The sequence below is a fragment of the Elephas maximus genome, chromosome 5 (assembly GCF_024166365.1).
Source record: "Elephas maximus indicus isolate mEleMax1 chromosome 5, mEleMax1 primary haplotype, whole genome shotgun sequence".
Classification (NCBI taxonomy): Eukaryota; Metazoa; Chordata; class Mammalia; order Proboscidea; family Elephantidae; genus Elephas; species Elephas maximus.
In genome coordinates this window covers 3,829,711-3,850,602 of record NC_064823.1, presented here as the reverse complement: position 1 = coordinate 3,850,602, position 20,892 = coordinate 3,829,711, and the positions used below count along the sequence as shown (strand labels likewise).

Sequence of the window (20,892 nt, the reverse complement as noted above, 5' to 3'; positions counted from 1 at the left end):
AACTTTCTTCTTTTTGTGCTGACATATATAACTTTTTTTTTTTTTTGGTATATTAGTGATTGTACAAAGCCTTTAGGCCAAAACAGAAATTAATTTAAGGCTTTTACAAATTTCTGACAACTCTGGGCAGGTCAGGTACTACCACTAAGGTGCTCTGACTACATTTCCTTTACTTCCTTTCCTAGAATTTCTAGTGCTACGTCCTCCTTTCTATAGTCCTTCAGCTTCCAAAACGGTATAACCACCTACTCAAACAGAAAAAAAATGCAGCCTTGTCATTGTAAAACAAAACTTCTAACAAAAAACAATAATTGTGTATCTTGGATCTTTTGTGTGACTCAGTGTTTAGTAGGTTTCCTCTAAGAAGTCATGATAATCTACAGAAGATTCTTTGAGGTTGGGTGGTCTCACCTATTAATATTTTTGTTAGGTAGTTGGCCTAAAACAATTGCGTACCGTAACATTTAACGGTACATCACCGTCACTCAGGCACTGAGACACAACTAGGGCATAACGGGTTTTATTCTCACCATAAAGGCCGTCTGGGAACAACTCCCGGGATCAATGTCCCCAAATGGTCCACGTGTGACCGGCTCTACTTCTTGGGCCCAGGGCACTATCTGAACCAGCCTTGGGTCCCAGGATCCGGTGGATACGCCCACATGGCCTACAGGGCGCTTAGCGAAAATGTCTGCGCGGATGAGGTGGCCGGCCTCGATCCCTCGCCTGCCCACTGGCAACAAAACGCCTGCAAAGGCTGAAGGCTGCAAAGCTCAGCGCCGCCCAGAGCCCACCTCCAAGTGCGCCCCCTGCCGGGAAGGCTCCAGGCGGCGCCTCGTACCCCAGTGCGTCCTGCTCTCGCCGCTGCCCCAACTCCCACGTCCCAGGGAGCCCAAAGAAAGCGGGAAGCGCTGCCGATCCTGCAGCCCTCAGCTGCAAGCCCCCGGAACCCGCCTTCCCCTCCGGGCCCGCGGCCCGGCCGCCGACACGCCCCCACGGAGAGGGCCCCGGCGTCCGCGGCGCCCGCGGGCCTTACCGCCCTTGCCCAGGCACACGCCCCCGTCCGAGGCGGCCTCTCGGCCCTCTCGCGAGAGGGTGTCTGGCCGCCTCCGAACGGCTGCTGTTCTCTCTCCGCCCCTGGAGCGGCTGCGTGGCTTCCTCCGGGAGGCGGGCACCTCGGACGTGGCGGGGCTCGGCCAGCTGGGGGGGGCCTGAGGCGCCTGGCCCCGGCGCCCTTCGCAGCTGTAAGGCTTTCGACGGGCATCGCACCTTGGCAGGTACACCGGCGCCCGCTCCAGTGACGTAGGCGTGGAGCGGCGGGGGGGGAGGGCCGGGGGAGGGCCGGGGCGGGGGGGGCCGGGGGAGGGCCGGGGCGGGGGGAAGGCCGGGCGGGGGCGGCCGGGGGAGGGCCGGGGCGGGGGGGTTGGGGGAGGGCCGGGGCGGGGGGCCGGGGGAGGGCCGGGGCGGGGGGAAGGCCGGGCGGGGGCGGCCGGGGGAGGGCCGGGGCGGGGGGGTTGGGGGAGGGCCGGGGCGGGGGGCCGGGGGAGGGCCGGGGCGGGGGGCCGGGGGAGGGCCGGGGCGGGGGAGGGCGCCACACCTGCGCGGGGGCGGCTTGGGGAAGTGCGCACGCGCGCTGCCCGGGGTGGAGGGCGGCGGCTCCCGGGACGTTGCGCAGCGGAGCGGGCGGGGTGGTGTGATCTTCCAGCTTTTCTGTCACCTTTCCTCCGCCTCAGTTTGGGGCTGGCGGGGAGAATGGCTTCAGAAATGGAGTCGTCGCTGGAAACAAGCTTCTCGTCCAGCGGCGCGGTGTCGGGGACCTTAGGGCTTCTGCCTCCGGCCCGCTCCCGCATCTTCAAGATCATTGTGATCGGCGACTCCAACGTGGGCAAGACGTGCCTGACCTACCGCTTTTGCGCTGGCCGCTTCCCCGACCGCACCGAGGCCACTATCGGGGTGGATTTCCGAGAACGAGCGGTGGAGATTGATGAAGAGCGCATCAAGGTGAGCGGATGGACTGTCAGGGAGGAAGGACGGCCCGGGATGATAAGTATCCCAGCCCCACCGTGGGTTCATCCTTGACCCTGTGCAGGCTGTGCGCTCCGTTTTTTCTGACGCAGATGTGGACTTTGGAATTGGGGATTGGAAAGATTTGTATAGAGCAAACTTGTAAGGCGAGTCGTCTCAAACTTTAATGTGCATGCTGTTTACCTGGGAATCTTGTTTTAAAAAATGCGGATTCTGATTTATCCGGCATATCCATATGCAGCTGGCCCGTGGACCACACTTTGAAGTTGCAATCGGGTAGGGGGTATCCACTGACTCATTGGCTGTCTCATGCGCTGGGAATCAATGAAGTCAGACCAAAGGAAAAACAGTGAGATTTCTCAAACATGAAAAATTTGTTTATTAAATAATATTTGTTAAGAATTTGTTTGTTTGGGCACTGCCTTCAGTACTGGGGAAGTAAAGCCCCTTGTCTTTGAGGAAGTACTTAGGTATTCTTTTGCATGCAGTTTTGCTACAGTAGTTTCTGTATGACTTTGGTTTGTTTAGAAAAATTTCCCTGCAGAAATATTCTATATATGATTCTCCTACTTGGGTTGTCAAGAGCATATCTCTTGGCTCCACCTCAGACTCCTCTCCTAATTCTTCTTCCCTTTAAGTCGTTATTGGTTGCTTCTGAGACTGGGAACGCCAAATAATAGTCTTGAGGGTTAATAGGCTCAAAGGCGAGGGCTGGTGTGGCAGGGTACACATTGGAGAATAAGGATCAACGACAGGGTCACGATGGTGTAAACCTACACACGTAACCATTCCAACCACCAGCCCCTCAGCCACTTGCTAATTCCGCTCCATAAAACATGTCAGCCCTGGGAACTGGCCTGCCTGCCTTGTACTGTCTGACCTTTTGCTTCAAACTAAGGTGTTCGTTTTTAGTTGGCATGCTCCTCTACTCCTACTCTCATGTCCTTGAGGCGAGAGCAGTTTATTTTTTGGTTTTTGACCCCTCTCCCCCCACCGATGAGATCTAGTGCTAACGATGGGAAAGGAGCAGTCACAGCCAGTTGCCGTTGATTCTGACTCGCGGCAGCCCTCCACGTATCTGAGTAGGACTGAGCGCCACGGGGTTTTCAGTAACTAAGTTTCTGGAAGTAGATCACCAGGACCCTCTTCTGAGGGCCTCTGAGCGGACTCCAGCCTCCGAAGTTCTGAGTTAGCAGTTAAGTGCATCAGCCATCCTCACCGCCCAGGCACTGCAAAGGAGAAATCAAATCAACCCTTCTGTAGGGGCTGGCTGTTGACTATTGGAAAATTATTCTATACAAGCTGTCAGTGGTAGTCCTTTGGGTGCATTGTGGTAGGGAGTTAAGAAAAATTCGTATACACTGAAGAGGGAAAAATAGATAAGAAGAGGCTAGACTTTTTTTCCACCAAAATTAGGCTAGGCCAGAAAACCTGTGGGGTAAGAAAAAAAAATGGGAGTTTTGAGATTTAGAGGAAGTTTGGAATGAGAGAAGTAGTTCTGAGAGAAAATGCTGTGGCTTTGGACCCCAACTGACGTTGCTTCAAATGTAAACCTTTGAAAATGTAAGTGCAGGTTACATGTCCTTAGTAGAGTGACCAGCTTTGCAATTGTCCCACTTTTAAAACCGAAGTTTCACATCTTATGAACCCCTTCAGTCGTGGGCAAATCGAGACGGTTGGTCACACTAGTACTTAGGCAGGTCCCCTAATCTTTCAGCCTTCTTTTCCTTCTGAAAAATGAGGATCATGATGCCTTATCAGGCAGTGTGAGGATTGTTGTTAGGTGCCATCGAGTTGGTTCCGACTCATAAGAACTCTGTACAACAGAACGAAACACTGCCTGGTCCTGTGCCATCCTCACAATTATTGTTACGCTTAAGCCCATTGCTGCAGCCACTGTCAAATCTGTCTCATTAAGGGTCTTTCCCTTTTTTGCTGACTCTCTACTTTACCAAGCGTGATGTCCTTCTGTGGGTACTGATCTGTCCTGACAACGTGTCCAAAGTATGTGAGACGTAGTCTCGCCATCCTTGCTTCTAAGCAGCATTTGGGTTGTACTTCTTCCAAGATAGATTTGTTCCTTCTTTTGGCAGTCCATGGTATATTTAATATTCTTCTGTAACATCACAATTCAAAGGCATCAGTTCTTCTTGGATCTTCCTTATTCATCATTCAGCTTTTGCATGCATATGAGCTGATTGAAAACGCCATGGCTTGGGTCAGGCGTACCTTAGTCTTCAGGGTGACGTCTTTGCTTTTCAATACTTAAAAGAGGTCTTTTGCAGCAGATTTGTCCAGTGCAATGCGTCGTTTGAGTTCTTGACTGCTACTTCCAAGGGTTTTGATTGTGGAACCAAGTAAAATGAAATCCTTGACCACTTCAGTCTTTTCTCTGTTTATCATGACGTTGCTCATTGGTCCAGTTGTGAGGATTTTTGTTTTCTTTATGTTGAGGTGTAATCCCTACTGAAGGCTGTAGTCTTTGATCTTCATTAGTAAGTGCCTCAAGTTCTCTTCACTTTCAGCAAGCAAGGTTGTGTCATTTGCATAACGCATGTTGTTAATGAGCGTGAGGATTACATGAGAATGTACCTGCAACACTTGGTTCAGAGTTGGTACCATTGAAAAGTTCTTTGCCCTCCCTAGTGACTAAAACATTGTTGTTCCTCCCATTGGCACCATCAGGTCTGCCACTGCACTTCCAAAAAATTAAGCAGAGATGGAGGAGGACATATGAAGACAGCAAAAGGGGAAAGAAATTCCAAAAGAAATGGGAGCAGGAAATTAAAAAAAAAGGATAGCGGGAAAAGGAGTTGAAATTTACAGGCCCTCTACCTGTTCTCAGGTTGCCATTTATACATAAAAGTCACAGGTGAGTCAGGTACAAATTGGTTGGTGCAGACGGTTAACGTGCTTGGCTGCTAACCGAAGGGCTGGAGTTTCAAGTCCACCCCAGAAGAAAGGCCTGGTGGTCTACTTCCAAAACATCAGCCATTGAAACCCCACAGAACGCTGTTGTACTCCGACACACATGGGTCGCCATTGAAACCCCACAGAACGCTGTTGTACTCCGACACACATGGGTCGCCGTTGAAACCCCACAGAACGCTGTTGTACTCCGACACACATGGGTCGCCGTTGAAACCCCACAGAACGCTGTTGTACTCCGACACACATGGGTCGCCGTTGAAACCCCACAGAACGCTGTTGTTCTCCGACACACATGGGTCGCCGTTGAAACCCCACAGAACGCTGTTGTACTCCAACATACATGGGTCGCCATGAGTCAGAATTGACTCCATGGTAACTGTTTTGTTTTCTTTTTAATATTTGAAGAATATAAAACATGTCGATTGTATGAAATTGAGTACTTAATTACTGGAGTGAGTGCTGGCAGTGAGAAGTAAATCAGAACCGCGAGTGTGATGGATTTGGTAGTACAGAGTTCATCCTTTTGGTTGAGAGGCTTAAGGAGAAAACATTTTTCTGGGATTACTGCATTTTTCTCAAATGATGCTTGGGCTATGCCAGAACTGTTTTTACTTAATCATTTCCATGTGTTATATGTGTGGGCATGCTACTTGGGAAAAAATAAGGTATTCCCCCCTGAGCTTTAGCCTCACATGTTATTTGGCTATGGTTGATAGGGACTTGGCCTCTGAGATTCTTTGTCTTCTTTCTAAGGCCCTAGCCATTGACTTGTGCCTCCAACTTGATGACTTGAGATTTTTTTGTTTGTATTCTTGTTTTTGAAGCTGAGAAGGGATGTGCTCAAATACCAAACCCACTGCCATTGAGTCGATTCCAACTCGTAGCGACCACATAGGGTTTCCAAGGCTGTAAACCTCTGTGGAAGCAGACTACCGCATCTTTCTCCACTGTGCAATATTTTTAGAAGTAGATCTCCAGGTCCTTCTTCCTAGTCTGTCTTGGTCTAGAAGCTCCACTGAAACCTGTTTACCGTAGGTGACACTGCTGGTATTTGAAATACTGACGGCATTGCTTCTAGCAACACACAAGCCACCGCAGTACGACACACTGACAGATGAGTGGTGGCTCATTTGGTATGCATGGTAAAATGTTTGAAGTATCGAAGGATGATAAATGTAGCAGCAGCTGAGGATGAATTGAGAGCAAAACTCAATCTTCCCCTTAACACATTTTTCTCTCTCTCTGTTCTCGTCTTACCAGTCGCTTGACTTCAGCTATCACTTCTATGAAGATAACTTCCAAATTTTGGGCCCATACCTTTCTCCTCAGCTGTCATTTTGTATTTCCTTCTGTCTTCTGGCCCTGGCTATTTGGATAATCCCTCCTTTGTCTCCAGTGTCAGAAGTGAGTTCTTCTCTGGTGAATCTGCCTCCTGCTTTCCTCATCTACAGCACCTACATTGTCATTCTCTTCATCCTTGTGGCCTCCCCCCTTTTCACTGCTCCCTAAATCTAGTCACTTTTCTACCTCCACCATTTTTCTCACTCATCCTTTCTTTAAAATCCTAGTGCAGGTGTTTCTCTAAACCCTCCCTCAAATGACTGGCAGCAGCCCAACTTGTCTCCCACCTCCATTCTTTTTCAGTTAAACCATTTTGTACATAGTTCTAAAATGCCAGATTAATGTTGCATATTAGAGAGTTAATCTCCCCTGCTTCACACACGCTTGTGTGGTTCTCTGTTATATTATGAATTAAAGTTCCAACTTTTTAAATTAAAGGAGGTCTTCATCTGGATCGGAGCTCTGGAGGCACAGTGGTTAAGAGCTTGGCTTCTAACCAAAAGGTCAGGAGTTTGAATCCACCAGGTGCTCCTTGGAAGCCCTATGGGGGCAGCTCTACTCTGTCCTATAGGGTCGCTATGAGTAGGAATTGACTTGATGGTAATGGGTTTTGTTTGGGTTGGGTTCATCTGGATCTAGAGTGCTTTTCTAATTTTATTTCCCATTAATTTCCTTCAGGTCCACTATGTTCCGGCCAACTATTTGCTGATCCTGTTTCCCCTTTGCTTTTCCCACTCTTTGCCTGCAATATTCCCCTTTCTCATATTTCTCCACTCAGTGTATCTCCTTATTCAATTTAGCACATCTCTATCAAGTATTTTCTCCTCCTTCCAAACTTTCCATTCTTCTTCTTCCTTCTATAAGCTCCTTTTAGCACCTTTTAGCCTTTAAATGCTCATTGTATTATGATTTGTCTTACTTCCCATAACCCACTGCTGTCGAGTCAATTCTGACTCATAGTGACCCTATAGGACAGAGTAGAACTGCCCCGTAGAGTTTACAAGGAGTACCTGGTGGATTTGAACTGCCTACCTCTTGGCTAGCAGCTGTAGCGCTTGATAACTATTCCACCAGGATTTCCTTACCTCCCGTAGTAGGTCTTATTTAGTCTTAGGGCAGGATCCCTGTCTGATAATTCCATAGACTTCCTCCAGTGTCTGTCTCAGTTCCTAAACCATGTAATAGGTATTGTTAGCTGCCATCAGGTGGGTCCTTGATTCATGGAGGCCCCCCGGCAAAACAGAATGAAACACTGTCTGGCCCTCAGCCATCCCTCTGACCATTGTGATCCATAGGGTTTTTTTATGCCTTTTTTTTTTAATAATTTTTATTGTGCTTTAAGTGAAAGTTTACAAATCAAGTCAGTCTCTCACACAAAAAGCCATGTACACCTTGCTACACACTGCCAATTACTTTCCCCCTAATGAGACAGCCCACTCTCTCCCTCCATTCTCTCTTTCCGTGTCCATTTTGCCAGCTTCTAACCCCCTCCACCCTCTCGTCTCCCCTCCAGGCAGGAGATGCCAACATAGTCTCAAGTGTCCACCTGATCCAAGAAGCTCAGTCCTCACCAGCATCCCTCTCCAACCCATTGTCCAGTCCAATCCATGTCTGAAGAGTTGGCTTCGGGAATGGTTCCTGTCCTGGGGCAACAGAAGGTCTGGGGGCCATGACCACCAGGGTCCTTCCAGTCTCAGTCAGACCACTAAGTCTGGTCTTATGAGAATTTGGGGTCTGCATTTTTTATCTTATATTCCACTGCTCTCCTGCTCCCTCAGGGGTTCTCTGTTGTGTTCTCTATCAGGGCAGCCATCGATTGTAGCCGGGCACCATCTAGTTCTTCTGGTCTCAGGATGATGTAGTCTTTGGTTCATGTGGCCCTTTCTGTCTCTTGGGCTCGTAATCGCCTTGTGTCCTTGGTGTACTTCATTTTCCTTTGATCCAGGTGGGTTGAGACCAATTGATGCATCTTAGATGGCTGCTTGCTAGCTTTTAAGACCCCAGACGCCACTCTTCAAAGTGGGATGCAGAATGTTTTCTTAAAAGATTTTATTATGCCAATTGACATAGATGTCCCCTGAAATCATGGTCCCCAGACCCCTGCCCCTGCTATGCTGGCCTTCGAAGCATTCAGTTTATTCAGGAAACTTCTTTGCTTTTGGCTTAGTCCAATTGTGCTGACCTCCCCTGTATTGTGTGCTGTCTTTCCCTACACCTAAAGTAGTTCTTATCTACTGTCTAATTAGTGAATACCCCTCTCCCACCCTCCTTCCTCCGCCCACCCCTCTCATAACCACGAAAGAATGTTTTATTCCCAGTTTAAACTGTTTCTCAAGTTGTTATAATAGTGGTCTTATACAATATTTGTCCTTTTGCAACTGACTAATTTCACTCAGCATAATGCCTTCCAGGTTCCTCCATGTTGTGAAATGTTTTACAGATTCCTCACTGTTCTTTATTGATGCATAGTATTCCATTGTGTGAATATACCATAATTTATTTATCCACTCATCCGTTGATGGGCACCTTGGTTGCTTCCATCTTTTTGCTATTGTAAACAGTGCTGCAGTAAACATGGGTGTGCATATATCTGTTCGAGTAAAGGCTCTTATTCTCTAGGATATATTCCAAGGAGTGGGATTGCTGGATCGTACGGTAGTTCTAGCTTTTTCAGGAAGCGCCAAATCAATTTCCAAAGTGGTTGTACCATTTGACATTCCCACCAGCAGTGTAGAAGTGTTCCACAGCCTCTCCAACATTTATTCTTTTGTGTTTTTTGGATTAATGCCAGCCTTGTTGGAGTGAGGTGAAATCTCATTGAAGTTTTGATCTGCATTTCTGTAATAGGTAATTATCGTGAACAGTTCCTCGTATATCTGTTAGCTACCTCAATGTCTTTTTTAGTGAAGTGTCTATTCATATCTTTTGCCCATTTTTTAATTGGGTTGTTTGTCTTTTTGCAGTTGAGTTTTTGCAGTATCCTGTAGATTTTAGAGATCAGGTGCTGATCAGAGATGTCATAGCTAAAAACATTTTCCCAGTCTGTAGGTACTCTTTTTACCCTTTTGGTGAAGTCTTTGGATGAGCACAGGTGTTTGATTTTTAGGAGCTTTCAGTTATCTAGTTTTTCTTTTACATTCTTCATAATGTTTTCTATACTGTTTATGCCATGTATTAGGGCTCCTAACATTGTCCCTATTTTTTCTTCCATGATCTTTATCGTTCTAAATTTTATGTTTAGGTTCTTGATCCATTTTGAGGTCGTTTTTGTGCATGGAGTGAGGTATGGGTCTTATTTCATTTTTTTGCAGATGGATATCCACTTACGCCAGCACCATTTGTTAAAAAGACTGTCTTTTCCCCCATTTAACTGCTTTGGGGCCTTTGTCAAATATCAACTGCTCATATGTGGATGGCTTTATGTCTGGATTCTCCGTTCTGTTCCACTGGTTTATGTATCTGTTGTACCAGTACCAGGCTGTTTTGACTACTGTGGTGGTATAATAGCTTCTAAACTCAGGTAAAGTAAGGCCTCCCACTTTGTTCTTCTTTTTCAGTAATGCCTTATTTATCTGGGGCCTCTTTCCCTTCCATATGAAATAGGTGATTTGTTTCTCCATTTCATTAAAGAATGTCCTTGGGATTTGGATCGGAATTGCATTAAATGTATAGATCGCTATTGGTAGAATAGACATTCTTATAATTTTAAGTCTTCCTATCCACGAGCAAGGTATGTTCTTCCACTTATGTAAGTCTCTTTTGGTTTCTTGCAGAAGTGTACTGTAGTTTTCTTTGTATAGGTCTTCTACATCTCTGGTAAGATCTATTCCTAAGTATTTTATCTTCTTGGGGGCTACTGTAAATAGTATTGATTTGGTGATTTCCTCTTCAATGTTCTTTTTGTTTGTGTAGAGGAATCCAACTGATTTTTGTATGTTTATCTTGTATCCCGATACTCTGCTGAACACTTCTATTAGTTTCAGTAGTTTTCTTGAGGATTCCTTAGGGTTTTCTGTGTATAAGATCATGTCATCTGTAAATAGAGATACTTTTACTTCTTCTTTGCCAATCCGGGTGCCCTTTATTTCTTTATCTAGCCTAACTGCTCTGGCTAGGACTTCCAGCACAGTGTTGAATAAGAGTGGTGATAAAGGACATCCTTGTCTGGTTCCTGATCTCAATGGGAATGTTTTCAGGCTCTCTCCATTTAGGGTGATGCTGGCTGTTGGCTTTGTATAAATGCCCTTTATTATGTGGAGAAATTTTCCTTCTATTCCTATTTTGCTGAGAGTTTTTATCATGAATGGGTGTTGAACTTTCTCAAATGCCTTTTCTGCATCAATTGATAGAATCATGTGATTCTTGTCTTTTGTTTTATTTATGTGGTAGATTACATTAATTGTTTTTCTAATGTTGAACCATCCCTGCATACCTGGTATGAATCCCACTTGGTCATGGTGAATTATTTTTTTGATATGTTGTTGAATTCTATTGGCTAGAATTTTGTTGAGGGTTTTTGCATCTACACTCATGAGGGATATAGGCTATAATTTTCTTTTCTTGTGGCATCTTTACCTGGTTTTGGTATCAGGAATATGGTGGCTTCATAGAATAAGTTTGGTAGTATTCCATCCTTTTCTATGCTCTGAAATACTTTTAGTAGTAGTGGTGTTAACCCTTCTCTGAAAGTTTGGTAGAACTCTGCAGTGAAGCAGTCCGGACCAGGGCTTTTTTTTGTTGGCAGTTTTTTGATTACCTTTTCAATCTCTTCTTTTGTTATGGGTCTATTTAGTTGTTCTACCTCTCTTTGTGTTAGTTTAGGTAGGTAGTGTGTTTCTAGGAATTCATCCATTTCTTCTAGGTTTTCAAATTTGTTTGAGTATAGTTTTTCATAGTGATCTGATACGGTTCTTTTAATTTCAGTTGGGTCTGTTGTAATATCACCCATCTCATTTCTTATTCAGGTTATTTGCTTCCTCTCCTATTTTTCTTTTGTCACTTTGGCCAGTGGTTTATCAGTTTTGTTGATTTTTTTTGAAAAAACCAGCTTGTGGTCTTGTTAATTCCTTCAATTGCTTTTCTGTTTTCTATTTCATTTAGTTCAGCTCTGATTTTTATTATTTGTTTTCTTCTGGTGCCTATGGGTTTCTTTTGTTGCTCTCTTTGTATTTGTTCAAGTTGTAGGGATAATTCATTGATTTTGGCCCTTCTTTTTGGATGTGTGCATTTATTGATATAAATTGGCCTCTGAGCACGGCTTTTGCTGTGTCCCAAAGGTTCTGATAGGAAGTGTTTTCATTCTCATTGGATTCTCTGAATTTCTTTCTTCCATCCTTAATGTCTTCTATAATCCAGTCTTTTTTGAGCAGAGTATTGTTCAGTTTCCAGGTGTTTGATTTCTCTTCCCTGCTTTTTCCTGTTATTGATTTCTACTTTTATGGCCTTATGGTCAGAGAAGATGCTTTGTAATATTTCAGCGTTTTGGATTCTGCTAAGGCTTGCTTTATGACCTAATATGTGGTCTATTCTAGAGAATGTTCCATGTGCACTAGAAAAGAAAGTATACTTGGTTGCTGTTGGGTGGAGTGTTCTGTATATGTCTACGAGGTCAGGTTGATTGACTGTGGCAATTAGATCTTAAGTGTCTTTATTGAGCTTCTTTCTGGATGTCCTGTCCTTCACCAAAAGTGGTGTGTTCAGGTCTCCTACTATTATTGTGGAGCTGTCTATCTCACTTTTCAATGCTGATAGAGTTTGTTTTATGTATCTTGCAGCCCTGTCATTGGGTGTATAAATATTTAATATGGTTATATCTTCTTGGTGTATTGTCCCTTTGATCATTATATAGTGTCCTTCCTTATCCTTTCTGATGGATTTAACTTTAAAGTCTGTTTTGTCAGAAATTAATATTGCCGCTCCTGCTCTTTTTTGATTGTTGTTTGCTTAATATATTTCTTTCCATCCTTTGAGTTTTAGTTTGTTTGTGTCTGTAAGTCTAAGGTTTGTCTCTTGTAGGCAGCATATAGACAGATCTTGTTTTTTAATCCATTCTGCCACTCTCTGTCTCTTTATTGGTGCATTTAGTCCATTTACATTCACGGTAATTATGGATAGGTATGAATTTAGTGCTATCATTTTGATGTCTTTTTTTGTGTGTTGTTGACAGTTTCTTTTTCCCACTTGATTTTATGTGCTGAGTAGATTTTCTTTATATATTGCCCTTTCCTCATATTTGTTGTTGTTGATTTTGTTTCTGCTGATTCGGTATTTTTCCCTTGTATTTTATTTTGATGAGTAGGATAGTTTGTCTCCTTTGTGGTTACCTTATTATTTACCCCTATTTTTCTAAATTTAAAACTAACTTTTATTTCTTCTTATCGCCATATGTTCCTCTCCATATGGAAGGTGTATGATTGCATTTCTTAGTCCCTCTGTATTATTTTAATGTTGTCTTCTTTTATAGGATAACGTTGCCGTTACCCTGTGTTGGGCTTTTTTTTTTTTTAATAATCTTGCTTTGTGTTTTTGGATTTCCCTGTCTGGGTTGACTTCTGATTCCTCTGCCCAGTGTTCTCGTCTTGAGTTGATACCTGATATTATTGATTTTCTAACCAAAGAACTCCCTTTAGTAGTTCTTTTAGTTTTGGTTTGGTTTTTACGAATTCCCTCAACTTGTGTTTTTCTGGAAATGTCTTAATTTCGCCTTCATATTTAAGAGGCAGTTTTGATGGATATATGATTCTTAGCAGGCAATTGTTTTCCTTCAATTTTTTTTTAAAATATGTCATCGTATTGCCTTCTTGTCTGCATGGTTTCTGCCGAGTAGTCCGAGCTTATTCTTACTGGCTCTCCTTTGTAGGTGACTTTTTGTTTATCCCTCGCTGCTCTTAGAATTGTCTCTTTATCTTTGGTTTTGGCAAGTTTGATTATAATATGTCTTGGTGACTTTCTTTAAAGATCTACTTTATGTGGAGTTCGATGAGCATCTTGGATAGATACCTTCTCATCTTTCACAATATCAGGGAAGTTTTCTGCCAGCAAATCTGTAGTTTCTGTTATCCCTGCCTGTTCTGGTACTCCAATCACTCCTAGGTTATTTCTCCTGATAGAGCCTCACATGATTGTTAAGGTTTCTTCATTTTTTTTAATTCTTTTATCTGATTTTTCTTCAAATATATTAGTGCCAAGTGATTTATCTTCGAGTTCAGAAATTCTTGGTTCTGCTTGCTCAGTTCTGCTCCTCTGACTTTGTATTGAGTTATCTAATTATGTAATTTTGTTGTTAATCTTCAGAATTTCTGATTGCTGTCTGTCTATGGATTTTTCCAGCTTGTTAAACTTTTCATTATGTTCCTGAATAATCTTTCTGACGTCTTCAGTTGCTTTATCTGTGTGTTCCTTCGCTTGTTCTGCTTATTGTCTCATTTCCTTCCTGATGTCTTGAGGGGTTCTGTATTTTAAACTTTTGAGTTCTGCTTCTGGTAATTCCTGGAATGCACTTTCATCTAGAAGATCCCTGGATTCTTTGTTTTGAGAGCCTGTTGAGGTGATCACGGTCTGTTTCTTTATGTGACTTGATATTGACTGTTGTCTCTGAGCCATCTATAAGTTATTGTATCAGTTTATGCTTGCTTACTGTGTCGTAGCTGCTTGCTTTGTTTTGTTTTGGTATACCCCTATGGGTTGCTTGAGTGAGCTAGCTTGATTACTTTTGCCTTTGGAGCTCTGGTGTCCTGTCCCCAGGCTGGCTAGAGCTGCTATCCGGTATATCAGTCTAGGAGTCCATTCAGTTTTCTTGTATGAATTCAGCTCAGGTTTCCAGGTAGCTGATCATCAAGTGTGTGGTACAGGCTCTGTCCTACTGTCTTAGAGGGGCAGGGGTGATTGGTGTAGGTTCTGGTATCTGATTGCAGCAGGGGGTCACACTCTGAACAAGGCAGGGGACTGAGAACTGACCCCCAAGTGTCTCTGAGGAAAACGGGTCTCTTTCCTAGAGCGTGCTGGTGGGTGGGTTCTGCAGAGGGACCGTGGGCACCCAAAGTTTTTGGTTGTAAGGACTGGGAGGTACCAGTTATCTTTGGACCCCTGTCATGGGTGGCTGGGTGACCTGAGTGGAGCTACAAGTCCTTAGGTCCCTGTTGCGGGTAGGTGAGGACCTTGTTTAATAGGCAAAGCAATGTCAAACGTCAAACACCCACCTCTCCACCGCACAGCTGAAATGGTCGGAGTTTGCCAACAAGGGCCTGTTCTCCCGAAATAGGCCCACACAGGTCCATGCAGAAGGGAAAGGTGCTCAAGGTCCACGGACGGTTTATGCCTGGACAGGAGCCGCTTCTGTCCTGAGCTCACTCAGTTAATGGAGCTAGCAAATTATCTTTTCCCCCCAGTTGCAAAGTTTTTCCCTCCCCAAGGCCAGGAGGATGGCTCTAGGTGCTCACCAGGGTCTATCTCAGGCCCAGGGATTCAGCTGCTGAAGCCAGCTTGGTGGCAGGGGGCAGGGAGCGGTAAAATATACGCAAGTATTTAGCTTTTGCTGAGGGCGCAGTTCTCAGGCTCCAGAGGCTGTGTAGCTGGCTGCTTGTCCCTGAGGAAACTGCAGCTGAACGCTAGTACCAGTCCACCGCCACCCCACCGCTGGTGGTGGTGCCTGAGGGCTCCCCGCAATTCAGGTCCGGTAACTCCTCTCCACTCCTGAACGACCTCTTCCTCCCCCTGCCCCTCAGTTCATTGTTAAAGCTTGCCTTTGATGCTCAGGGCTCCCAGCTTGTCACAAATGTGCTTGTTTCACTTGTTTTTTCGGGTCTTTGTTGTAAAGAGGGCTCGATGGAAGCGTCTTGACTGTTCCCCATCTTGGCTCCTCCTCTGTGATCCATAGGGTTTTTGCTGCCTGATTTTCGGAAGTAGATCACCAGGCCTCTCTTTCTAGTCCTTCTTAGTCTGGAGGCTCTACTGAGACCTGTTCAGCATCATAGCGTGCGCAAACCTCCACTGACAGACGGGTGGTAGCTGCTCATGAGGTGCCTTGGCAAGGAATCAAACACAAGTCTCCTGTGTGGAAGGTGAGAATTCTACCACTAAACAATCAGTGACCTTATCAGGTTCTAGATACTCAAGATAAATGTTGAATGTGTGGGGGCAAGGAGATCAGTTGGTAGCCTACTCTGAAAATCCCGACTTGTGGCGATAGGTAAGGGAAGCTATTGGAAAGAAAGAAGTGATAAAAGAGACTTTTGAAGATAAAGCCAAAAGGCTTCAGTAACTGACTTTTGGTGAAGAGAAGGAAGAGGACTCATAGATGACTGAGGTTGTGGATCTGGGTCCATAGAGGTAGATGGTACCATTAATAGAGATAAGGAAGTACTTTATGGAACGTTGAATTTTGAAGGACCTCTGTAAAAGGGTTTTAATCATACATTATTGAGGCGATGGTATATTCAAAATCACTGATTGGCAGCTGGCAATGTGGGATTGGAGCACAGGAGAAATTATCACCAATATCAAGATGAGGTTTGGGAGTATAGATGAGAACTAAATGCCCAACGCAGTTAACATGTGGAGAGAAAATTAGAGGTTGTTTTATAGCATGATGAAAATGATATACAATGTATGCTGAAGCCCAAGTGTAAGTTATTTTAGATCATTTACCTTTATCCATTGTTCTGTCTTGATCTTTACAAGTAAGTTTATATTGATAAGTCAAATGATATTTTTATATGATGTCATCCTGTGCCTTACCTTACAAGAATTAAATTGGTAATTTATCTTTTAAAATGTGGGGTTGGGATTAATCCAAAAAAACCCAAACCCATTTCTATCAAGTCGATTCCGACTCCTAGCGACCTATAGGACAGAGTAGAACTGCCTCATACAGTTTCCAAGGAGCCTTCTGGTGGGTTCCAACTGCCGATCTTTTGGTTTTAGCCCCTGTAGCTCTCAACCACTACACCTCTCGGGTTTCCATGGTGTTGGGATTAGTAGTAACAAATTTTTCTTCTTGATTTGATTTGCATTGGAATTCAGTGAATGAGAGTATCAGCACCGAAGATTATCCTAGAAAGAGTGTTTGAGAATCTTAACTTGTGACCCCTTAGCTAGGAAACCCTTTGGGAGTTTGGGGCTGGGGTCTGGCAGAGATACTGCATTACAGTAGTTCCGCCCTGGGACCTGCATGACACAAGCAAGATATGTTTTCATAAACCCAACCCTTCCCACTGTATGAAGGACCCCTGGAACTGGGTCCGATCTCCCCTTGCTCCTCCAGCCTGGCTTCAGAAGCTTGGGGTTCTCACACCACAGCTTAGGAAGGTGGCAACACTGGTGAGTGTACTCAGAGGTGGAGAAGAGGGAATTATTTACTTCCCTAGAATTTTTAAAGTGGTTAAGGTCTCTCGTTTTGTAGTCTGGGCTAGGAGGTTTTTGCTCGAATTAGCTTAAGCAGTATGGGAATTGATTGTTTCACATCACTGAAAAGCCCGGGAGTAATTCTCCTTTCCCCCATTCTGACAACAGCCCTAAAATGGATACTCTGGTGATTCTGATTGAGGATTAGGGCGCCCGCCTGTTCCTGGAGTGTGGCGGTGATGGCGTTGGGGCACAGTGTTCTGATTGAGGATTAGGGCGCCCGCCTGTTCCTGGAGTGTGGCGGTGATGGCGTTGGGGCACAGTGTTCTGATTGGTCAAGCCTGAGTCACATGCCCAGCCCTGGGTTCATCTGAACTGAAAGCAGGAGAGGGGTAGTTCCTCCAGGAAAATAGGGTGCTGTTAACACAAGTGGGAATGGATGCTGGGCTGGGAAAAACAGTTGGTGTCCACTATAGAATCAGGCAGCTCAGGCTTAAATCCTCGCTTTAACATTGGTAGCCTTGGGACCTCAGGTGAGTTACTTAACCTTCTTGGCAGACCTCAGTCTCCTTTTATGCACAGTTGTGTAATTATTATGTAGAGTTGTATATATTAAATAAGAATGTATGTAAAAGACTTAGCATAGTATCCGGAATGTGCTAAGGCCCAAACAAATATTGGTAGTTCAGGAGTAAACATTCATACATTCAGGAGGAAAAACCAAAAAACCAAACCCATTGCCGTTAAGTTGACTCTGAAACTCATAGTGAACCTATAGGACAGAGGAGAACTGCCCCAGAGAGTTTCCAGGGAGCATCTGGCTGATTTGAACTGCTGACCTTTTGGGTAGCAGCCATAGCACTTAACCACTATACCACCAGGGTTTCCACCTTCAGGAGAGATGGTGATAATGAGAAAACAAGCAGAAAAGGGATAGGGAGAGCAGTTAGCTAAGATTATTGTTCCTAAATTGCGAGTATCCTTTGCTCTAAGGTAACAAACTTTTTTTTTTTTAAGATAACTGTAAAGAAGTAAGATTAGCCCATAATGTTAGACAACTTGGCTCAATGCCTGGACCAAGGTCACCTACCACAGGTTGGTGGCAGTGCTGGGATTACAACCCAGGTCTCCCAGCTTTTCGCTCTGTGTCCTTTCACTGCTTGCTGTCTTCCTTATCCCCTTAATTATACTGTAATTGAAGTCTTCATTTTAAAAAAGGTATTCCTTTCAAAATTTGTTACTGCCTCTTGTCAAAAAGCTAAAATTTTATTTAAAAATTTTGCCATTAGGTTCTGTACATTTTTTATGTACACATTTGTACTCCTAATGCTCAAAGTAAAAACAGTTCTCTTGAAATGTCAATAGTGCTGGTTATGATGGTCATGATTTACAAATTGTTAGTAGATGCTCTATGTCATTATAAGATGGTCTTTTATGTAGGCTGCTGATAGGCAAAAATAAAAATGTGTTCTTTGGAAGAACAGGGGAAGAGGAAATTTGATAGCTGATCAAAGAAAGAAAGATCATTTGGGTTAATCCCGTTAACGTTTTTGGTCAGGCAAGAGGTGTGTATTAAATCAATTTAAAGTCGGGTCATTTCTCATTTTGGATAATTAAACTGTAGGGTCACGATGAGTGGGAATTAACTCAAAAGCAGTGGGTTTTTAAACTAGTAAAAGAGCTTTCATGAGCAATGAGAATCTACTCTTAGGATTTAGCAAATAGGTTGCCATTTTTGTTGGAAGTTGATATTGGGACTTAAAAGTAGAGATTCATGAAGTATTATTAAAGGAAGTATGTTTTATGTTGCCTTATATTATTTAAACTTAGTAATAATACCTGTGAGATCACATATTAATCGTTTTTCCTAAGATCTTTACATCCCAAATTGGGAAAAATTGGGCTGAAAGTACTTCCTAATTTAGTGTTTACCAGGCAGAAGCATGTCCCTTCCTTTAGTTTCAAAGTGCCTTTCTCTTTTTTTTTTTTTTAAACATTGTGACTGCATTCCACTCATAGCTAAACCTCAGGATTTTTCTAGGTTATCATGGTGTTGGGTCTCTGTTTCTTTCTCTCTCTCTTTTATCAAAGTTTTCTCTAGCCTTTTAGGACCAACGATTTTTTCAGTTGTCTAACCTTTCTGTGCTGAGTCCCCAGCACCTTGCCCTTATCTCCTCATGGAGCTTCCATGTGTGCAGGCTTCAGAGGCAGCAGGTCTGTGCCCTGTGCCTTCACTTGTTTTAGCAATTCTCTGAGAGAAATTCTGAAGCTTCTTTTTAATATTTTGTAAATGCCTCATTAGCTTTGTAATTAGTTTTATAGCTTTCCAATAACATGTGAAGAGTTATTTCATACTTCTTGTTTCCTGGAAGTCTTGATATGATTAGAATGCAGAGTCTTGAACAGGATTGATGCAAAGAGGTCTTGTTGAGTCAATTCCATTCTCAAGCAAATAAACAAACTAAGGATTTTCTTAGGAAGAAACATACTCCTCATCACCACTTCGCTTTCTTGAGGAAGGTCTAAATTCTATGTAATTTTTTTTTTTTTTAAGTTTAGCTTATTCTTCTAAAAGAAATGCATGCTTGTTATGGGAAACAGAAAAGTAGAAATAAAGGGGGAAATTGCCTTAAAGAAAAGCAGCATAATACATTAGGATATTAACTAATTCACAGAGCATGTGAGCGGCCTTGCAGACCAGAGTTCGTGGCCCCTCAGGGAAGGAACTCCTCACCAGCCGCTAACAGCCGAGACCCTTGTTTTTCAAACCAGGTGGAGCTGCAGTACTGCTTTCTCAACAACTTCTGATCTCTCTGCAGTTGACCTCTGCAGTGGATTAAGTCCCAAACTTCATCTCCTTTCCGCTGAGGTGCATCGCCCAGCCTCACATTAGGCCCTTCGTTTGTCATAATTTTCCCACATGTGTTTGGCAGATGATTAATAAAAGAATTTTAAACTAGGTAGATCACATATGTAAATGGAATTGGTATCACCCAGGTACACAGGACTGTCACTATCAGAGGGTTGAAAGGACCCTAAAGGTCAGTCAGTACAAGCTCCCTGCAGGTAGGATACCCACACCGGCTTGCAGCCCATGCGGAAACAAGTCTGAAATTGCACATCTTGACTGGAAATCATTCAGAAGCACTGCTGGAAATAAAAAGCAAACTCCTTTGGTTAATTAATACTAAAGAAAATAGTGTGCTTTGTGTTTATTTTTTTTAACTTACGAATATATTCCTAAAAACATAGAACATTCTTCATCAATGAAATGATTTTTGAATGCCTGAGCCTAGAGGAAACCCTGATGGCATAGCAGTTAAGAGCTACAGCTACTAACCAAAAGGTCAGCAGTTCGAGTCCACCAGATGCTGCTCTGGAACCCTATGCGGCAGTTCTCCTGTCCAGCAGGGTCCCTGTGAATAGGAATCAGCTCGATGGCAATGGGTTTGGTTTTGGGTTTGAGCTTAGGGGAAGTGTTACTAAAAGAAAAAAAACTGACCCCAATATCTTTGGATAGTTTTTACATGGGATATCCAAATTATTCCCAAAATATTATTGTAAATGCTAAAAATATAGTTGAGAGTTAAAAAAAATTTTTTTTTAATTTGAGATATAATTCACATACAATGAAGTTTACACTTTTAAAGTATACAATTCAGTGGATTTTAATGTATTCATTCACAAGAGTGTGCAACCATCTATCTAATGCCAGAACATTTTGTCATCCTGAAAAGAAACTTCATACTCATTAGCAATCACTCCCCATTTCTCTTCCATCCCAGCCCCTGGCAGCCACTGATCTACTTTCTGTCTCTGTGGATTTGCCTATTCTGTACATTTTTTTAAAGGAATTTTCCATCTGACTTTATTTTCAAATACACCCTAAAAAAAAAAAAACAAAAAACCAGTACACTACCTAAATATAAAACCTAAAATGATAAAGATCACGGAAAAGAAAAAAGGACAACACTAGGGGCCCTAATATCATTGCCGTCGAGTTGATTACAACTCATAGCGATCCTATAGGACAGAGTAGAAATTCCCCATAGGGCTTCCAAGGAGTGGCTGCTGGATTTGAACTGCTGACCTTTTGGTTAGCAGCTGTAGTTTGCTGTAGCACATAATCAGAGTGCCAGCATGGCTCTGGGGCCCTAATACATGGCATAAATACAATAAAAACCATAACTAACAATGCACAAACACCAGAAGATAAACTAGATAACTGGGAGCTCCTAAAAATTAAATACCTAT

The 20,892-nt window shown here is 43.5% G+C and overlaps 1 protein-coding gene across 2 annotated transcripts in view; it reads left to right on the top strand.

The window, feature by feature from the left end:
* The first annotated feature begins 1,187 nt into the window (after positions 1-1,187).
* RAB33B (RAB33B, member RAS oncogene family) overlaps positions 1,188-20,892 on the top strand; it is a 33,198-nt gene continuing 13,493 nt past the window's right edge. The window contains exons 1-2 of one of the 2 annotated variants that reach the window (XM_049885259.1): positions 1,188-1,277; positions 1,734-2,001. In XM_049885259.1, coding sequence (XP_049741216.1) covers positions 1,753-2,001 — 249 coding nt within the window. In that variant the 5' untranslated portion in view covers positions 1,188-1,277; positions 1,734-1,752. Of the gene's footprint in view, positions 1,278-1,640; positions 2,002-20,892 lie in introns of those variants that run through there. The other variant, XM_049885258.1, reaches the window with a different exon arrangement.